At 45.5% G+C, this 15,884-nt stretch overlaps 3 protein-coding genes and 3 non-coding genes across 7 annotated transcripts in view; 1 reads left to right on the top strand and 5 right to left on the bottom strand.

Annotated features, from left to right (window-relative positions):
• The window catches only part of fgb (fibrinogen beta chain), a 199,461-nt gene that overhangs the window by 120,223 nt on the left and 63,354 nt on the right, over window positions 1–15,884 (bottom strand). The window lies entirely within an intron of this gene.
• rnf175 (ring finger protein 175) lies at window positions 657–15,852 on the bottom strand. Its single transcript, XM_054737070.2, has 12 exons — window positions 15,827–15,852; window positions 15,568–15,628; window positions 15,299–15,352; window positions 14,458–15,073; window positions 14,192–14,229; window positions 13,982–14,123; window positions 3,130–3,284; window positions 2,693–2,800; window positions 2,279–2,399; window positions 1,828–1,961; window positions 1,598–1,699; window positions 657–1,484 (listed from the first exon to the last, which is right to left on the bottom strand). Exons 4-12 carry the CDS (start codon window positions 14,476–14,478, stop codon window positions 1,364–1,366), a joined length of 942 nt encoding a protein of 313 aa, XP_054593045.2. The 5' UTR covers window positions 14,479–15,073; window positions 15,299–15,352; window positions 15,568–15,628; window positions 15,827–15,852; the 3' UTR covers window positions 657–1,363.
• On the top strand, window positions 11,116–13,018 carry LOC139061550 (uncharacterized). Of its 2 annotated transcripts, XM_070548358.1 has the most exons (3): window positions 11,121–11,219; window positions 11,542–11,609; window positions 11,704–13,018. In XM_070548358.1, the coding sequence occupies exons 2-3, from the start codon at window positions 11,547–11,549 to the stop codon at window positions 12,382–12,384; spliced, it is 744 nt and encodes a 247-aa protein (XP_070404459.1). In that variant the 5' UTR covers window positions 11,121–11,219; window positions 11,542–11,546; the 3' UTR covers window positions 12,385–13,018. The 2 variants fall into 2 exon arrangements, with proteins under 2 accessions (XP_070404458.1, XP_070404459.1); XM_070548357.1 differs by lacking the exon at window positions 11,542–11,609 and having other exon boundaries at window positions 11,116–11,219.
• Window positions 15,146–15,239, bottom strand: LOC129159931 (small nucleolar RNA SNORD14). The gene has a single exon (XR_008560953.1). It is a non-coding gene; the product is annotated as a small nucleolar RNA SNORD14 (small nucleolar RNA).
• Window positions 15,425–15,517, bottom strand: LOC129159933 (small nucleolar RNA SNORD14). Its single transcript, XR_008560955.1, has one exon. It is a non-coding gene; the product is annotated as a small nucleolar RNA SNORD14 (small nucleolar RNA).
• On the bottom strand, window positions 15,697–15,789 carry LOC129159934 (small nucleolar RNA SNORD14). Its single transcript, XR_008560956.1, has one exon. It is a non-coding gene; the product is annotated as a small nucleolar RNA SNORD14 (small nucleolar RNA).

Here is a 15,884-nt window from a genome sequence, read left to right as displayed (position 1 = left end):
CCTCTTAAACTTTGTCATATAGTGATTAGCTGGGTAACACTTATGAAGTATTTTGAATGAAACTTCTTTGACCTTATTTGTCACAAAATACTTATTAGGAATGGTCCGTACTCTTTTCCAACTGATGTCAGTGACAAAGGAATTCCAATAAAAAATCACATATGGAACAGATAAGGATTCTCTCTGCATGAATATTCCTATTACTGTTTTTATGCTCGATAAGACAAACTTTTCCTACGTATGTGTTCACAGGGTCGGGAAGAGAAATAGGCGGTACAACTGGTAGAACACCTTTAAAAAGCATTCTAACACCCATAGGTATTGCAGCAAACAGTATGGCATATTCTTTGGGAGTTGCCGGAAATTTATATGTGTTTAGGAGTTCTGTGTAAGACATAAGCTGTCCATTAGTATTATACAACTGATTCACAAAAATGATCTGTTTCTCAACCCAATTAGAGAAAAACAATGATTTATTTTTATACACTATGTTCCTGTTATTCCAGATCAAGTATGCATGGGGAGTAAAATTATGTTTATAAATCAGTGACCAGGCTAATAGAACTTGTTTGTGAAACATTGAAAGTTTTTCTGGAAGCTTAGGAAGTAGAAACAATCGACATTGCACTTTTAACAGTTAAAACATTTGAGCGATGTGATGGTAACGGGTAAGTTTAATGAAATATAACTTATTTTTACACTGCACTGACGTTTTTACATTTAGTTAAAAGTGATACATATATTAATTTGTTTCCTTTCATTTCACATTTTTTTTATTTTAAACTTCCATAGATTAGGCATGGGAAGAAAAAAATAGAAATAGTAACAGTAAACGAACACCATAAGGCTTTATATATATATTTTTATTATATACAAAGTCATGAGCTGCAAAACTTGAATGTTTTTTTTTTCCTGACAGAAACCTTGTTTCAGTTCCTGGAAGTTAACCAATAAAATCTCACAATAACAAATTAGCTGTAAACACAAACTCAAAATAAAAAATTAAAACAGAAGTTTGACATGAAGTTTTCTGGACAAAATCGTTTGACATCAATGTGCAAAAAAGCTGCAGCTTCAGAAAAAGTAGAAGCATAGAACTCCAGCTGTGTGCAAGTAAAACAGAAACTTGAGTTAAAAAGTATAGCAATGTGTTATCTGCAGAGGAAAGAACAAGATGCTTCTGCAAATACTGGATATGTGCTTGAGGTTTTCTCCATGTTGGCAGCAGTTTGAGTTCATGGTGCTATCCTGGATTTGCAGATCATGTTGCAACCATAGGAAAAGTGGCCATCGTTGCTTGGAGCTCGACAGCTCCATGGTTCTCCTTCTCAGAGACATTAACAGCGGCGTTCCTCAGGGCTCTCTACTCGAGACCCAGAGAGAAGTTTATCCCGTGAACGATACCGATGACGATAGGCTGCCAGGCGACCAAATACCTGAGCCAGTCCAGCAGCTGTCCATACAGAATGTGAGTTTTCTCCCAGCTGGATTAAAAGAGGAAGAATTAAGGAGAACAAATTATTTAGACCACAGAGCCACTTTAATCACTGTGTGTCTGTGACTAAAACTAGAACCACAAGTTTGAACCAAAGGATACGGGTTGTTCATCATCCTCTTCAAGTCGACCTTCTCGTTACAGTATGGACACGTCTGCTTCTTACCCACAATGCACCAGCCGCGGATGCAGAACTCGTGGAATCTGAAAGGGCAGGGCGAGTTAAGGCGAATTCCCTGAAATCAACACCAGCTCTCCTGCTCCTGTAGGAGTCTGGATATCGGTAAAGGAACGGACTCAACAATGTCCTCCAGCCGGGATCAGGAGGATACATGTGTCCACAGGACAGCTGGTAGGTGTCCTCGATTAACCCCTCCTCCTCCACCTCCACCAGGATCCTCTGCCCACACACCGCGCAGATGTCCCCCGTCAGGCTCCTGCTGGGCATGCCCCCCTTGTTATAGTACTAAAAACACAGAAATACGGCTGGTTCGGACCAGAGAGCGATAACAATCACAGAATTATATAGAAGAACCCTTTTTAGTGAGTGTGTGTGTGTGTGTTATCAGGGATGCATGGGTTTCCCCTGCCTTCGAGACCAAAAACATGCATGTCAGCTTTAAGGTGACCCTAGGGGTGACTGGTTGTTTGTCTCAGTGCGTCCCCGTGGTGGACTGGAGACATGTCCAGGCGTTCCTGCTCGACGACAGCTGGGGTTAACACCAGCCCGCCGAGACCCTGCTCACGAATAAACGGTTCAGAGGGCGAGTGAGTGAGTTTCACCCCGATGGTGGAAGCCATGTAGTCGGTGCAGATTTCAGCAAAGTCGCGTCCCATCACGCCGTAGTAAAGCCCGTAGAACAGCATGATCACCCCCACGTCCATGGAGTCCTCTGCCTTGATCCTGCAGTCGAGAGCATAAAGACCTGTATTAAAGTCATTACGACTAAAAAAAAAAAGCTTAAAACCAAACAGACGGGTGATAATTATTCAGCACAAACAACGTCGATGCCGCCGAGAGCCACAGCGGACCATTAAAGGTGACGGACCTTCTGTCTCACCGTCGTCGTGACTATAACTGTTGAGTGCACACATCTACATCAACTCATCCATGGATCCATCCTTCTTGCAGGTTGCCCCCACCCCTACATGGAAAACACCACCTTCGTACTGCACCAGCTAGCAGCAGCGACTGACCTGAAGAAGCCGTTGAAGCCGAACATGGTGAACATGATGGCGAGGTATCCCAGAACCCCCACGCCGTAACTCAGCCAGTAGATCAGCAGGAACCACTTGTAGACCATCCTGGAGGTGGGACACGCGGAACACAACGGCTGATTCGTATTGGGTGTGTAAACGTGGACAGGAGACCGCAGTCCTTTGGTCTCAAACACAAAACAGCGGATGTGTTTAAATACAGTTTTAACACCGGGAGTTAAACAGCTGCTGACATGCTAACCCGCTAACAAGCTAGCTAAACTTTTCTTCCTTCAGGAATAAATAAACTCCTCGACCACCACCGGAGCCTTTGGGCTAACTCTAGCCTGGGAGCTAGCCCTGCTAACAGAAATAACTTCCTGTTTCTGTCTCACGTCAGCACACGCCATGTTTGAGACGTCCCGGTGTCCCCTCACCTGGGCGTCCTGCAGGACAGCGGCTTACGCGTGGCTCTGAAGATGACGTAGCTGGTGATGACGGAGAACATCCCCCACATGGACAGAAACCTCCACCAGTACAGTTTAATGGTGAAGTAGAGAGGAACCACCCACATCTGGATCAGCGTCACCATCTGCGTGGACGACAGGGACCGGTTTAGACTGGTGTCAGAACCAGGAGAGTCTAAACTAAAGATGGGACATTTAGTCCATTCTGTCTTTTATTTATAAATAAACCTTGTTGTGGATGGCTACCTGAACAGCCTCTGTTCAGAGAAATTGAGTTTATGATCTCTTGGACTGACAAGCTAACAGCTAGTCTGATTTCAGCCTAGATGAAAATGTGTTGCTGCTGTTATAAAATATTTAACGAACCTTATGGAATTCTGTGGTAATTTGTGTGGAATTCTACAGCTGAAAGATGTGGAAATCTGCAGCTTTTACAAGAGAATTCTGTTTTTCTATGAAAGTCTGCGACCTTCATTCCTCTAGATATTCACACGAAGCCCTCTAGTAGTTTATAACGAAATACCAGGTTATTTACAGGGAATTACTGCTATTTAAAAAGGCCCTTCAACCCTATTTTAATGCATTTGCAGTGGTCTCTAGTAGGAATGACTGCCTCATAAGTCGTACTGGGGGGCGGCGCTCTAGTGCTCCGGTTTCAGGAACTAGAAGTGAGCTACATCAGAGCCGAGCTTCAGACGACAAGATTTGGAGTCTTACTCGCTGATATTTGGACATCCATCCTCTGACTGGCTAACAGCAACATGAACCACCGACTACATCTGCACTGCAACGTTCATATTTTACCTCCACATATAACACAAGCGTGAAGGAGTTCTGCTGTGTGGTGGAGTAGCTAATGCTAAGCTAACAGCCTTCCCAGTCACAAGTCAAGTTGAGTGAGTTCATGAATGTTAGGTGACAGTGTGATGTAGATCTGTCAGGCTTTTCTCATCCTCGAGTTTCACCGTCTGTTTTCCATCAGAATCTAATGATGTGTAGGAGTACGGAGGCCCATTCCCGCCACTCGGATAAAAAAAATAAAAATTATTATCTCATAATTATGAGATAGCTATCTCATTATTATGAGATACTGTTGAATAAAGATTTTCGATTCCTCCAGACCTGTCTTATTATTTAATAGCAGTTCTGGATTACATCTCAAATCTGTATGTTAGTGAAACCAGGCTTCAGGGTTCAGCTAGAGGTCTGTGTGTGGTGATTTGACTCCTGATCTCATGCTGCCATAAATGATGTGTGTGTTTCAACTAATCTGCTATCCATGACAAATTTATGTTGTAGTTTAACCTTGTATCGACTTTTTATGGTGTAGCCTAGGATGTGATAAGAACTTCAGGGACACGTATAGAGATGTTTATGTTTGACTTCCTTTGATCTGAGCTGAAGAAGGAAGAAGGAGGAGGGAAGACCCCCGCCCATCTGACTGATACCGGAGGGGGCTGGGAGAGGACCCAAGGCCGGAGAATGTTTCCGAGGCAGGGGTTGCCATGGAGACGGAAGGGGGGCTAGGAGGAGAGAGTTGAGGAGAATAAAAGGGTGAGGGCTCCGTGGAGAGGGGGTCGGTCTGGGGTTTTTTGGGTGTTGGAGAAGAGTTCGGAGGACAACTGTAACGGTTGAGTGATCTGACCCGCTGCGTCGGGAAATCTGGAATATTTTTACTTCATCATATAAAATAAAATATTTGCTCCTTCATATAAGGGGCTTTAAACGGAATTTCCAGCCTGGGGTCTCCAATCGTGTCGTGTAACAGCGGAAAGGTGAGGCGCTGATTACTTTTAATCCCACTCCAAGAGGTTAACACTTAAACTTAAAGTCTTTAACCTGGGCATAGCATAAGCTGCAGGTGACTGAGTTGTGGTGAAGTTATAACAAGAGTCTTCCTTTGTGCTGCTAAAGTATGTTTGCCAGAGTCTAAATCTAGGTAAAGATGATCGCTGATTAGCTCACAGAGGTGTAATCTCAGACTGGAGTCACGCTCACGCACAAATAGAATTACAAGTCAACCCTGAGACGTAGTGTTTATTAAAGAGTCAGCTAGTTTGGGAGGATGACTTGTAACATGGCGCCCAATAACGTGGGGCTGTGATTTCGCAGTTGAGTAGAAAACAACCTGTTGTGAGCTTAGAAAGTCCGGAACTGGGAAAATTGTCCGCAAGGGCGGACAATTTGTCCCTAAGGAGCCGGCTATATTGGCCGAAGGGGGCCGCTTAGGGAGCCTATGAGTTTAGATTCTGAAGTCCAGTAGCTGGAAGTGTGTTGGAACGCACTGGTCCGGTTGGATCGGTTCCGTAGAAGTGCGTTTCTCTCCACCAGGTGCACACGGCGCAAAGGGGTTTTGTGAGAACCTCTTAGCAGAATTCTCACACGCAGGAAAGTGAGGGGCCTCGTAAAAGATTCTCACAAAATAGAATGAAGTCGCAGGTTGCAATTCCTGACCTCGTGGACGTAATCCGGGGCAGAACAGCTAAGTTGCTGCTGGTGTGTGTGCACGCACACCCTGCCTTTAAAGGACAACGATTTTGATGCGAGGTGATCTTTATGAGTAAAGATACTCGTGTAACTGAGGGAAAATTTAGGGATGGCTGCAGTAAGCGAGGGAGGAAGAACGCGGTGAGAGAATGGCTGATATTGAGAGCTTGTGGGCTCGTGACGGCCCAGCTGGAGTGGGAGCGATGTTTTCTAACAGAGGTTAGCGAGTTACGCTCAGCACGTCTAGCAGATGGGTCAGATATTGATTTTCAACCCGCGTTCCATGATAAAATGCCCGCTTTATGCATGCCTGCGCCGAAATATGCTAGTTGGTTGTGCATTTCAGACTTGGTGGAGCTTGTGCAAAATAATCTGTCTGATTTTACTCATCCAGCAAGCCTTGTGCCAGATCATGATTTTCAGGTGGTGGTGAGAGGAGCTGTTGTAGATGTAGATAAAGAAATGGACAGGATTGTTCAGGGAGCTTTGATTGATGAGCAACAGAAAGCCCTTCTCAGACACGAGATGAAAACTATTAACTTTGCCAAAAAATCAAGGATGATTGTGGATTGTGCAAAGGAGAGCTATATGTAATTCAAGCTACCCCTCCCCCGTGTGTGCCTCAGAATCCAATGGGCAGGGGGGTGGAGGATTGGAACGAGTTACTTGTTGATCTGAAATATAAAGTTTCTGGGATATCAATACACTCCTGAAGGGAGAAAGGTAGATGTGAAAGTTTTTGAAAACATCACGCTGCCAAAAAACCCTGCTGCAGCTTGAAGGAGTGCTGGAAAGCTGGGGTTTTATGGTGAAAATATACCAAAGCTGTCAGAAAGAATGCAGTCTCTCCAGGCCTTAAAGCGAGGGGTTAGAAGCAAGGGGGGTGAGACTGATGAATAATGACCGTGTGCTCACAGAGGAGAGTGAGTGAGGTCATTGAACTTTGTAAAAACAGTCACTGTGCTTTTGAGCACAGAGACACAGAAAAACACAGAATGATGTTATGGCATTCTGGGCATGGATTAAATATGTAAATAACAAGAGGACCTCTCAGAGAAATGGGAGAATTGCAGGTTCTGCTCAGAAAGCAGAGCTCACAGCTGTATTAGAAGCTATGGGTACATCATGTGCGCTGAGAAAAGGCAACTTCCAGGTACGACACCAGCCGGCCCACACACTGAGTGACACCTCTGCTGCCAGAGGTAATGCTGCGGTGGACAGACTGGTGCAGGCCAGAATGGTGAGATTGGTTTTGCATGACAGTACAGAGTCTGACTACGACCTGGTGAAGAAGCTGCATTAAACTCTGGGGCGCCCCGGTCTTCAAAGGCTGAAGAAGTGGTGCTTGCAGAATGCAGTTTGCATCCCCCATTTGGACTCTGTGCTGAGAGATGTTAAATCACACTGCGCTCTATGCTTAGAGCTGGGTAAACAACCCACAGAGAAAGTGGTTGGCGACCGTATTGGTCCAGAAGGCTTGACCTCTGTCTCTTGTGACATTGGAGAGCTGAAGAGAACACGAAGGGGCAATAAGTATTTCCTGGTGGTCAAAGGGAACAGGGGGGAGAGTATAGGAGGTATGTTCCCTTTGCCCAATATGACAGCAGGAAGGATTGCAGATTGCCTAGCGAGAATCCTGATGTGTTATCCACAAATAAAAGCTATCAGGATGGATAATGTACCACATTTCAAAAATAAAGTTGTTCTGGAGCTGCTGGAGAATGAAGGACTGATAATCCAGTGGTCCATCCCCTACAAGCCACACACAAACGGAGTGGCTGAGAGAGCAGTTCGCACCGTTAAAGAGGCGATAAAAACCTTGAACTTGAAGGAATGGGATTCTCCAGGAGCAGTTCTGGCCATTAATAAGGCTCTATTAGAACAGCCTTTGAGACAATAAACTGCTAAAGACACACTCTCTGTCTCTCTACAGGGAGAACAAGAGAGAAGCTTCCTGCATAAAAGACCCCAGGATGGAAAAGTTGAAAAGATTGAGGGGAACCATGAAGGGAACACAATCAGATGTGCAACCCCTAACCAAAGCACAGTCTGGCTTGAAGACTGTAAAGAAATGGGTACCACTAAATGAAGGTGGAATTGCATCCCCAATATGGCTGCTGAGTGCATCAAGTTCAGGGGGGATTACATTAGGTAAAGTACGAGGGCAAAGTTGTGATGAGGAGTGCTTCAGCTGGTCAGTTTACAGACCGGGTACATGCGCAAACTGTGGCAATGAGGTTGCTGAGATAAGGTGGGAAGGCCCGAGATTTCTTAAAGACAAAGTTCTGAGAAAAAATCCTTCACCCACAAACGTTGTGGAATTACATGGTGTGATGAAAGTGGCGTGGTGTGGAGATTGTTGGATGAGTAAAGCAGGCAAAACAAGAATTGGTCGTCTGGATCATCATAGTGTTGATGAATCTAGAAAATGTTGCAGAGTGGACAAAGGAAGACTCTCCAGTTGTTCCAGTTCATGTGGGGTGCGAATTTACCCTGTGGTGTTGCTGGTTCCTGAGATGAGTCACCTGTCAGGCTTGACATGCTCCCAGGCATATTGGGAGAATTGCTTTAAAGAGATAGTGTGTACTAGAAAGGGAGGGAGTTTGAGTGAAACTTTCTCACCTTGGGGAAAGGTGCTGTGGGAAGCTACTGAACCACAGCTGTGTTGGAGAGACAGGCGAGGCAAGTTTCCTATAACCACTGACGAGTGGGAAAGGAGACAGGTTCGTCATGAGACAACAGATAAGGATTGGTACACCTCAGCTACTGTACCAACATGTAATGACTTGTCAATAACCAGAAGTCAGACGCAAGTATTAGTTAAAACAAAAAAAGGCTGGAAGAAGCTGGATGTCTGGAGAGACTCACTCAAGAAGAGTGATGGTGTTTTAATAGCAGTAAACTTGGAGTGGGATCGGCACGCGGAGACCCCCGGGCTATTTACAAGGGACACCGTGGCTGCGCCAAGGCCACAGGTGAATTAAGAAAAATGTGTATGATGAAGCTCTCTGCCTAATTCTCCTCGTCTCTACAGGCAGCAGAGATTCATGGATTCCTGCGGAGAGTGGGAGGAGGAGGAGCTAGATCGGCTCCTCACACGACCTCCTGATAAGACTTGCTGGGAGAGTTGGAGAGGAGGTATCTTATGTTGTATCGGCTTATTAATCTGTGTGGTAGCGATATCTTTCATCTCGATGCCTGTTTCACGAGTTGTAACACTCAAGACCACGGCTGTGGTTAAAGGGTGGGTTCACAAGCGACCAGGAACCCTAGACCTGCCTAGAGTGTCGTGCTTGACTCCTCATGAGGAGAGCTTTAATGCCACTCAGTGGATGGAATATTGTAAGGCTGTTACACAGGGCTGTCCAATCCCTGATCCAGGCGAGGCCTGTAGCCCCACATCTACCGGCTGGCTGATGTGGTTAGAGCAGCTTAATAATGTCACCGACAGCCATAATTCTACTTATGGGCTGTTAGGATGGGAGGAAGGAAAGCTTAAAGTGTGGGATTTCACAGTTGATGTACAACCTGTGGAATGTATTACTAAAATCTACCATTTTGGGGTACTAACTGTCTGGGGAGAATATATAACTGGTTTTGATAAGGTTTCTGATTGCATGATATTCAGACTCCTTGCGTTCCCGAATGGAACTGCAGCTGGGAATGATAGCTGGGCAATGGAGGGGGGTTCCCTACCCCCCATGTCGCAGCTGATTGCTCCACAAGACGCAGACACGGCTGTGACCCCTCACTTGAGGAGGCAGACGCGTGCTGCTAAAGAGCAGACGAAAGGCCACAGGCTTCCTAGTCCACAGAGTATTTGGTTGGACAGAACCAAAGCTTTTTCAGCTTACAAAATGATCCCTTTAGGAAAGGGAAAACAACTGTTACCCATGACATTGCATGTAACCCCAAAGGGAGTTAAATTAAACTTCATTCATGCTCCGCATGTGCTGAACAGGAGCTTGATAGATGGAATGACAGAATATTTTATGATCATCCCACGTCTGGCCTGGGACAAAGGAGAGGCGGATAGCGTGTGGAGATGTATTAAGAAATTAACTAGTGACCCAAAATACCCCAGAACATGGTGGAATAATTATATATGGAAGTTAATGTCCTTAGGTGGACATGTACGAGGTCCTTTTCCTGGAATGATTCCGAAAACGAGTCATGATGCATGGCTTGTGAATAGCACATCGAAGAGATGGGCTCTGAATGTGTCATATGAAATGTGGACGGAGGATGTTCATGGCTTAATGGGACATTTTGCCCCGAACGGGTTTGATAAGCCAGGGCGAGTGACAGAGTACGATGTCCTTTTTGGACAATGGTGGGCTACCAATCTGACAGAAGGGGTGTTAGAATGCAGGCCTAAAGAGAGACTCGGCTCTACAATCTTTTGGATGGCTAATTTACTGGCGTTGTTGAACCCAGCTACAGTCCCAACGATTAAAGATGTAAATGTGAAAAAAGGTGTAAATATGACTCCTCCGTTCGTGAGGATGGAGAAACATGGCAGTTTAATAGAACTGACTATGGTCCGATCTCAAGGTCCGCATCTAGATGATTTGTACTCCACCCCAGCTTATTCAAAGTTTCGGTTTATGAATATGACATGGGGGCATTATACTGGAGAGCTGCGAGACTTGGAGTATGATTATGCGTATCGCGAACAAGCTTTACGATTCAGGGAAGCACATTGGGTGCGAAATTCTCTGTTAACCAGGTGGTGTAGGTCTGATGCGTGCTTCAGAACTTTGGCCCAGCCCGCTACGAAAATTGCTGTTAGAAATGGGAAAAATGTGTATAATCCTTATGAACTGGGCGGCTTTGTTGACCCTCACGGTTACCCCCACTGGTGGCACTCAAATTGGAGCAGCTACGTCGTCTGGGACTCAGAGAATTTCCCATCATTAGGAGTAGGATGGGGTTACTTTGCCAACTCGAAAGGCCCCAAAGCTTGTTTTTGTCAGGAGGACATAGATGCTGTTGAATACAGGAGCGACTTGGGTATATGGCCCTTTCAAGCATGGATTCCTGTTGGTGGGGGTCGTTGGGAGCAGAACTGTTCTGGTTCCTTTCATTTTCCCAATCGGACAGGCACATGTTGGTTGAGTGAAAGAGCTAGGATGTCTGATTGGGAATTTGTCCAGAAGGGTTTTAAAATTATTGGCCAAGGATTAACCTTAGGTATCAGAGAGGCCGTTAAGGTGGTCGCCCAGGGAGCAATGGGTGTTGCCTCTCTGATAATCTCTGAATTATGGGTTTACGCCAAGGTCCCTGTGATCGTAGGAGGGGTCCTGGTGATGTTATCTGTTTGTGTTAAACTCATGCATCTTTTGAAGTGTTTTGCCAGCTGCAACAGGAGATCTGCTAATCAGCCCCGATGGCAGGAGGAAGGGCCTCCTGAGTCAATTAGATTGGGACCACGTGGACGCCGGGCACTCAGGAACAGAGCTGCACGCAGGTAACATCTCCCTTGAAGAGAAAGTTCTCAAGGTATCATGGCCCGTGCAGAATCTCCACGTGAGGTATTTGGAGAAGCAGATGAGGATGTGCTGATTACCTCGGTAAGACTGTCTCTATTAGGTTAATCTTACCGGCGAGATATGCTAATATTAGATGCACAAGAGGCCTAGCTGAGGACTCTTGGAACGTTGATGTGATAACTTCTGCTTAATGCATGATGAGAGAATGATTGGGACATCCTGTTATCTGATCAGGATGGAAAGGCCCACTTATTCATTGTGGTTACTAATTTGCATGCTGTAACTTGTGTAATTCCTGCGGGAAGCAGTGAAGACCTGTGACCTGCATTAGAGGTCTCTAGGATTTTTACATACCTATTAGTGGCATGTTTGATATCATTATATGGATGTGTTGTACTAACAGAATTAATGATGAAGAAGTGTCTGGCTGCATTTTGTGAGAAAGACCTGACCTCAAGTTCACAGAGGATGGTAGGGTGCTGCTGACCCCTAGTGGGGTCATAAAGGTCATGTGTGACTGGTACCAGAACCAAGGTCTGTTTAGTGTCTCTGTGTGTGTTTTTAGGTTGATGAATCAGAGGATCTATTGCCTGGCCCAGACTCTCAGGAGATGCTGGTGCTGCCACCCAGTGGACAGAAGCCGCTGGTGAACAAGCGACGTCAGCCTGGGGTGATGCCACCCAAGAGAGTTTCACTTTACGGGCTGGTGGATGGTAAACCTGTAAGGATAAACCCGAATGGACCGTGGAATGCACATGTTTGGGAACGTATTGTGTTGGTCTCTGATGGTACCAGTCATAAAGGGACTCGAGTGGCGAGGAGGGAGAAGATTCTTCAGAGAATTACACGCTCGACTCTAGTTAAGCATTTTGATTGTGTCAGGCGCGATGTGTCACGGGGCCAGACGCGCTTGCCCTGTGCACTCTCTCATTTCAGAGAGGGCGACGTCGACTGGTGGTGGATCAGTACACCCCACAACGACTACGTGCAGGAGGGCGAAGAGCCAAGGCGTGTGGTCAGGATGCAACCATCACCTGCTAAAGTGGACGTTCCGATGCAGGAAGTGAGCCCTCCGGAGTTCAATCTGCGTCGGCAGCTTCAGGCCGCTCCGTCTGTCCAGGCCATAGTACCACCAGTGATGAATGCAATAAATCCACATGTTTACTTGTATCCAGGAAATTTGAATATGCAGTATTTCCCGCAGTTTATGCCATTTAACGAAGCTTGGTTTCAAGGGGGGTGTTGAATAAAGATTTTCGAATCCTCCAGACCTGTCTTATTATTTAATAGCAGTTCTGGATTACATCTCAAATCTGTATGTTAGTGAAACCAGGCTTCAGGGTTCAGCTAGAGGTCTGTGTGTGGTGATTTGACTCCTGATCTCATGCTGCCATAAATGATGTGTGTGTTTCAACTAATCTGCTATCCATGACAAATTTATGTTGTAGTTTAACCTTGTATCGACTTTTTATGGTGTAGCCTAGGATGTGATAAGAACTTCAGGGACACGTATAGAGATGTTTATGTTTGACTTCCTTTGATCTGAGCTGAAGAAGGAAGAAGGAGGAGGGAAGACCCCCGCCCATCTGACTGATACCGGAGGGGGCTGGGAGAGGACCCAAGGCCGGAGAATGTTTCCGAGGCAGGGGTTGCCATGGAGACGGAAGGGGGGCTAGGAGGAGAGAGTTGAGGAGAATAAAAGGGTGAGGGCTCCGTGGAGAGGGGGTCGGTCTGGGGTTTTTTGGGTGTTGGAGAAGAGTTCGGAGGACAACTGTAACGGTTGAGTGATCTGACCCGCTGCGTCGGGAAATCTGGAATATTTTTACTTCATCATATAAAATAAAATATTTGCTCCTTCATATAAGGGGCTTTAAACGGAATTTCCAGCCTGGGGTCTCCAATCGTGTCGTGTAACAGCGGAAAGGTGAGGCGCTGATTACTTTTAATCCCACTCCAAGAGGTTAACACTTAAACTTAAAGTCTTTAACCTGGGCATAGCATAAGCTGCAGGTGACTGAGTTGTGGTGAAGTTATAACAAGAGTCTTCCTTTGTGCTGCTAAAGTATGTTTGCCAGAGTCTAAATCTAGGTAAAGATGATCGCTGATTAGCTCACAGAGGTGTAATCTCAGACTGGAGTCACGCTCACGCACAAATAGAATTACAAGTCAACCCTGAGACGTAGTGTTTATTAAAGAGTCAGCTAGTTTGGGAGGATGACTTGTAACAGATACTAAGTCACAATTATGAGATAGCTAAGCCATAATAATGAGATAGCTACGTTATAATTATGAGATAGCTAAGTTATAATTATGAGATAGCTAAGTCATAATTATGAGATAGCTAAGTCATAATTATGCGATAGCTAAGTTATAATTATGAGATAGCTAAGTCATAATTATGAGATAGCTAAGTCATAATTATGCGATAGCTAAGTTATAATTATGAGATAGCTAAGTCATAATTATGCGATAGCTAAGTTATAATTATGAGATAGCTAAGTTATAATTATGAGATAGCTAAGTCATAATTATGAGATAGCTAACTTATAATTATGAGATAGCTAAGTTATAATTATGAGATAGCTAAGTCATAATTATGAGATAGCTAACTTATAATTATGAGATAGCTAAGTCATAATTATGAGATTTATTTTTAAATCTGAGTGGCGGGAATGGGCTTCCATAGAAGGAGGACCTCTTCTTCCAGCAGCAACATTCAGATGTAATGTTTAAGATTCAGATGAGCCTTTCTACCAGGGAGGGGTTTAGGGTCAAATACCTCCTTTAATATTTAAGGTGGAATGGTAGACTGGGTGGCAGAAGCAGGACCTTCCATCACTCACGTTATAGGAGCGGTGGTGCCGCTGCTTCCACTGTACCAGGACGATCTGGGCCACCACCAACGTGGCGATCAGAATCAGAACCATCTCCGCGTGCATGGCCTCGTGACCCCGGTGCTTCAAGTGCAGACGCTCGTGCTGCGTCCTGCAGACAGATGGAACCATGAGGCGCTCCTGTTCAGATGTTTGTGAGCAGCAGCTGGAGGAACTCACCTCCACGTCTCTCTGGGACTCATCCTCAGCGGCTCGTCCTGCGGAGACAAACAGCTGCTGGGTCTCTGGACTGGTGCAGGCTAGCGCGGCTGGGACACGTCCGTAAAACCCGACGAGCGATTTAAAAACGCCGCTAACGCGCTTCTGTGGCGCCACGTAGCCAGCAGCTAGCTAGCCAGCCTCGGAGCCGGTTAGCGGCGGTAAACGACGTTAAAACCGGTCAAACTAACGGTAGCACAGTGTTCGTGCGGCCACGGGCTACTCACCTGGGGATGGACTTCTGCCATCTTCAGTGCTGGACCAGAACCGATCCACCAGCCGTAGCAAGGCGTGTGTACGGAAAACCACGAGGTTCAAATTCAGAACGCAAACCTACACCCTTCATTTAACCATAAACACCATTTTATCTTCTAGCTTGTCACACAACCACATTGACCGTTTTTTAAATTCGAGTCATTAATACAAGATACATAAATGACTGAATGTCCAATATGAAGTACATGGAACAGTACAAACACACCAGCAACTTAACAGGATTAGACGCCAGGGGTTACTGTACACAATGAACATGACCACGTCACTGCAGTAACACCAAAGCTTAAGTCAGCAGCAGGAAATGTGGCTTTTTTCAACATAAAAACTTTATGGATCACACTTTCTACCAGGTAATCTTTCCCACCACTAAAATGGTTTCCATGGAGACGTGCATTTATTTTTAAGTTAACAGAGAAATAAAAACCAGACAGATGAGATTTAATCAGATTTTATTTGACGTCATAGTTGACATCAGCAGTTGCTCCGGCATCAGACACAAATCACAGTAGACATCAACTCAAACCGAACTAATTCACTCCTCCAAGTCGGTGGCTGAAGTCCGTCGTCCTGCAGGGAGGAGAGAGGAAAGCTGGTCACTATCAGGCAGAGCCAAGCTGATGCTCAGAACCAGAACTAAAGTCGCTCAGACATCCAAGGAAGGTTTGGACCATCTTTGGTCTGGAAGACCTCTGGTGGAAACTACGAATGGCAGGAAAAATCATCATCACAGCGATCATCTGGTGCTTCACCACCACTAAAAGCCAACTTCTTTAAACCCAGTCAGATACAAACCTGCGTATTTTAACCTCCAGCTGCCACAACTGACCCTCTCCCCGCAGAATCATCCTGCACAAAACAGAAACACGTTTAAATAAAAAAATAAAATAAAACAAACAACATCAGATGCATCATCGTAATTCGCTCAGACATCCAAGGAAGGTTTGGGCCGTCTTTGGTCCTAAGACCTCTGGTGGAAACTACGAATGGCAGGAAAAATCATCATCACAGCGAACATCTGATCGCTCCTTGTGCTACAACCAGACGCTTATTCAGATACCAACCTGGACACGAGAACGGGACCCTCGGCTTCCTTTAACCGGGCACCGGATGGCCAACAGGAACCTGAAACAAAGTCACAAGTTGGTCTGGAGTTGGGAGGGGAAAAAAATCCTTTTTTCAGAATCTGAAAGTCGCTCAGACATCCAAGGAAGGTTTGGGCCGTCTTTGGTCCTAAGACCTCTGGTGGAAACTACGAATGGCAGGAAAAATCGTCATCACAGCGAACTCTAATCTACATAGTACAGCTCTGATGATACGTACCAGCTCCACGAGGACCAGTCAGCAGAACCAGACAGCCGAGATGGTCCACCCTAAATAG

The sequence above is a fragment of the Nothobranchius furzeri genome, chromosome 2, assembly GCF_043380555.1.
Source record: "Nothobranchius furzeri strain GRZ-AD chromosome 2, NfurGRZ-RIMD1, whole genome shotgun sequence".
Lineage (NCBI taxonomy): Eukaryota > Metazoa > Chordata > Actinopteri > Cyprinodontiformes > Nothobranchiidae > Nothobranchius > Nothobranchius furzeri.
The sequence above is the reverse complement of the archived record's forward strand: the minus strand, read 5'-3'. Positions and strand labels throughout refer to the sequence as shown.

What these genes read in the sequence shown, in the direction of transcription:
- LOC139061550 (XM_070548357.1), top strand. Translation starts at nt 11,154, where the DNA reads ATGGCCCGTGCAGAATCTCCACGTGAGGTATTTGGAGAAGCAGATGAG. An exon ending in AGGATGTGCTGATTACCTCG is followed by an intron (nt 11,220 to 11,703) that starts GTAAGACTGTCT and finishes GTGTGTTTTTAG; the next exon opens with GTTGATGAATCAGAGGATCT.
- rnf175 (XM_054737070.2), bottom strand. Translation starts at nt 14,478, where the DNA reads ATGGCAGAAGTCCATCCCCAG. An exon ending in TGGCAGAAGTCCATCCCCAG is followed by an intron (nt 14,230 to 14,457) that starts GTGAGTAGCCCG and finishes TTGTCTCCGCAG; the next exon opens with GACGAGCCGCTGAGGATGAG. An exon ending in CTGTCCTGCAGGACGCCCAG is followed by an intron (nt 2,801 to 3,129) that starts GTGAGGGGACAC and finishes TCCCACCTCCAG; the next exon opens with GATGGTCTACAAGTGGTTCC.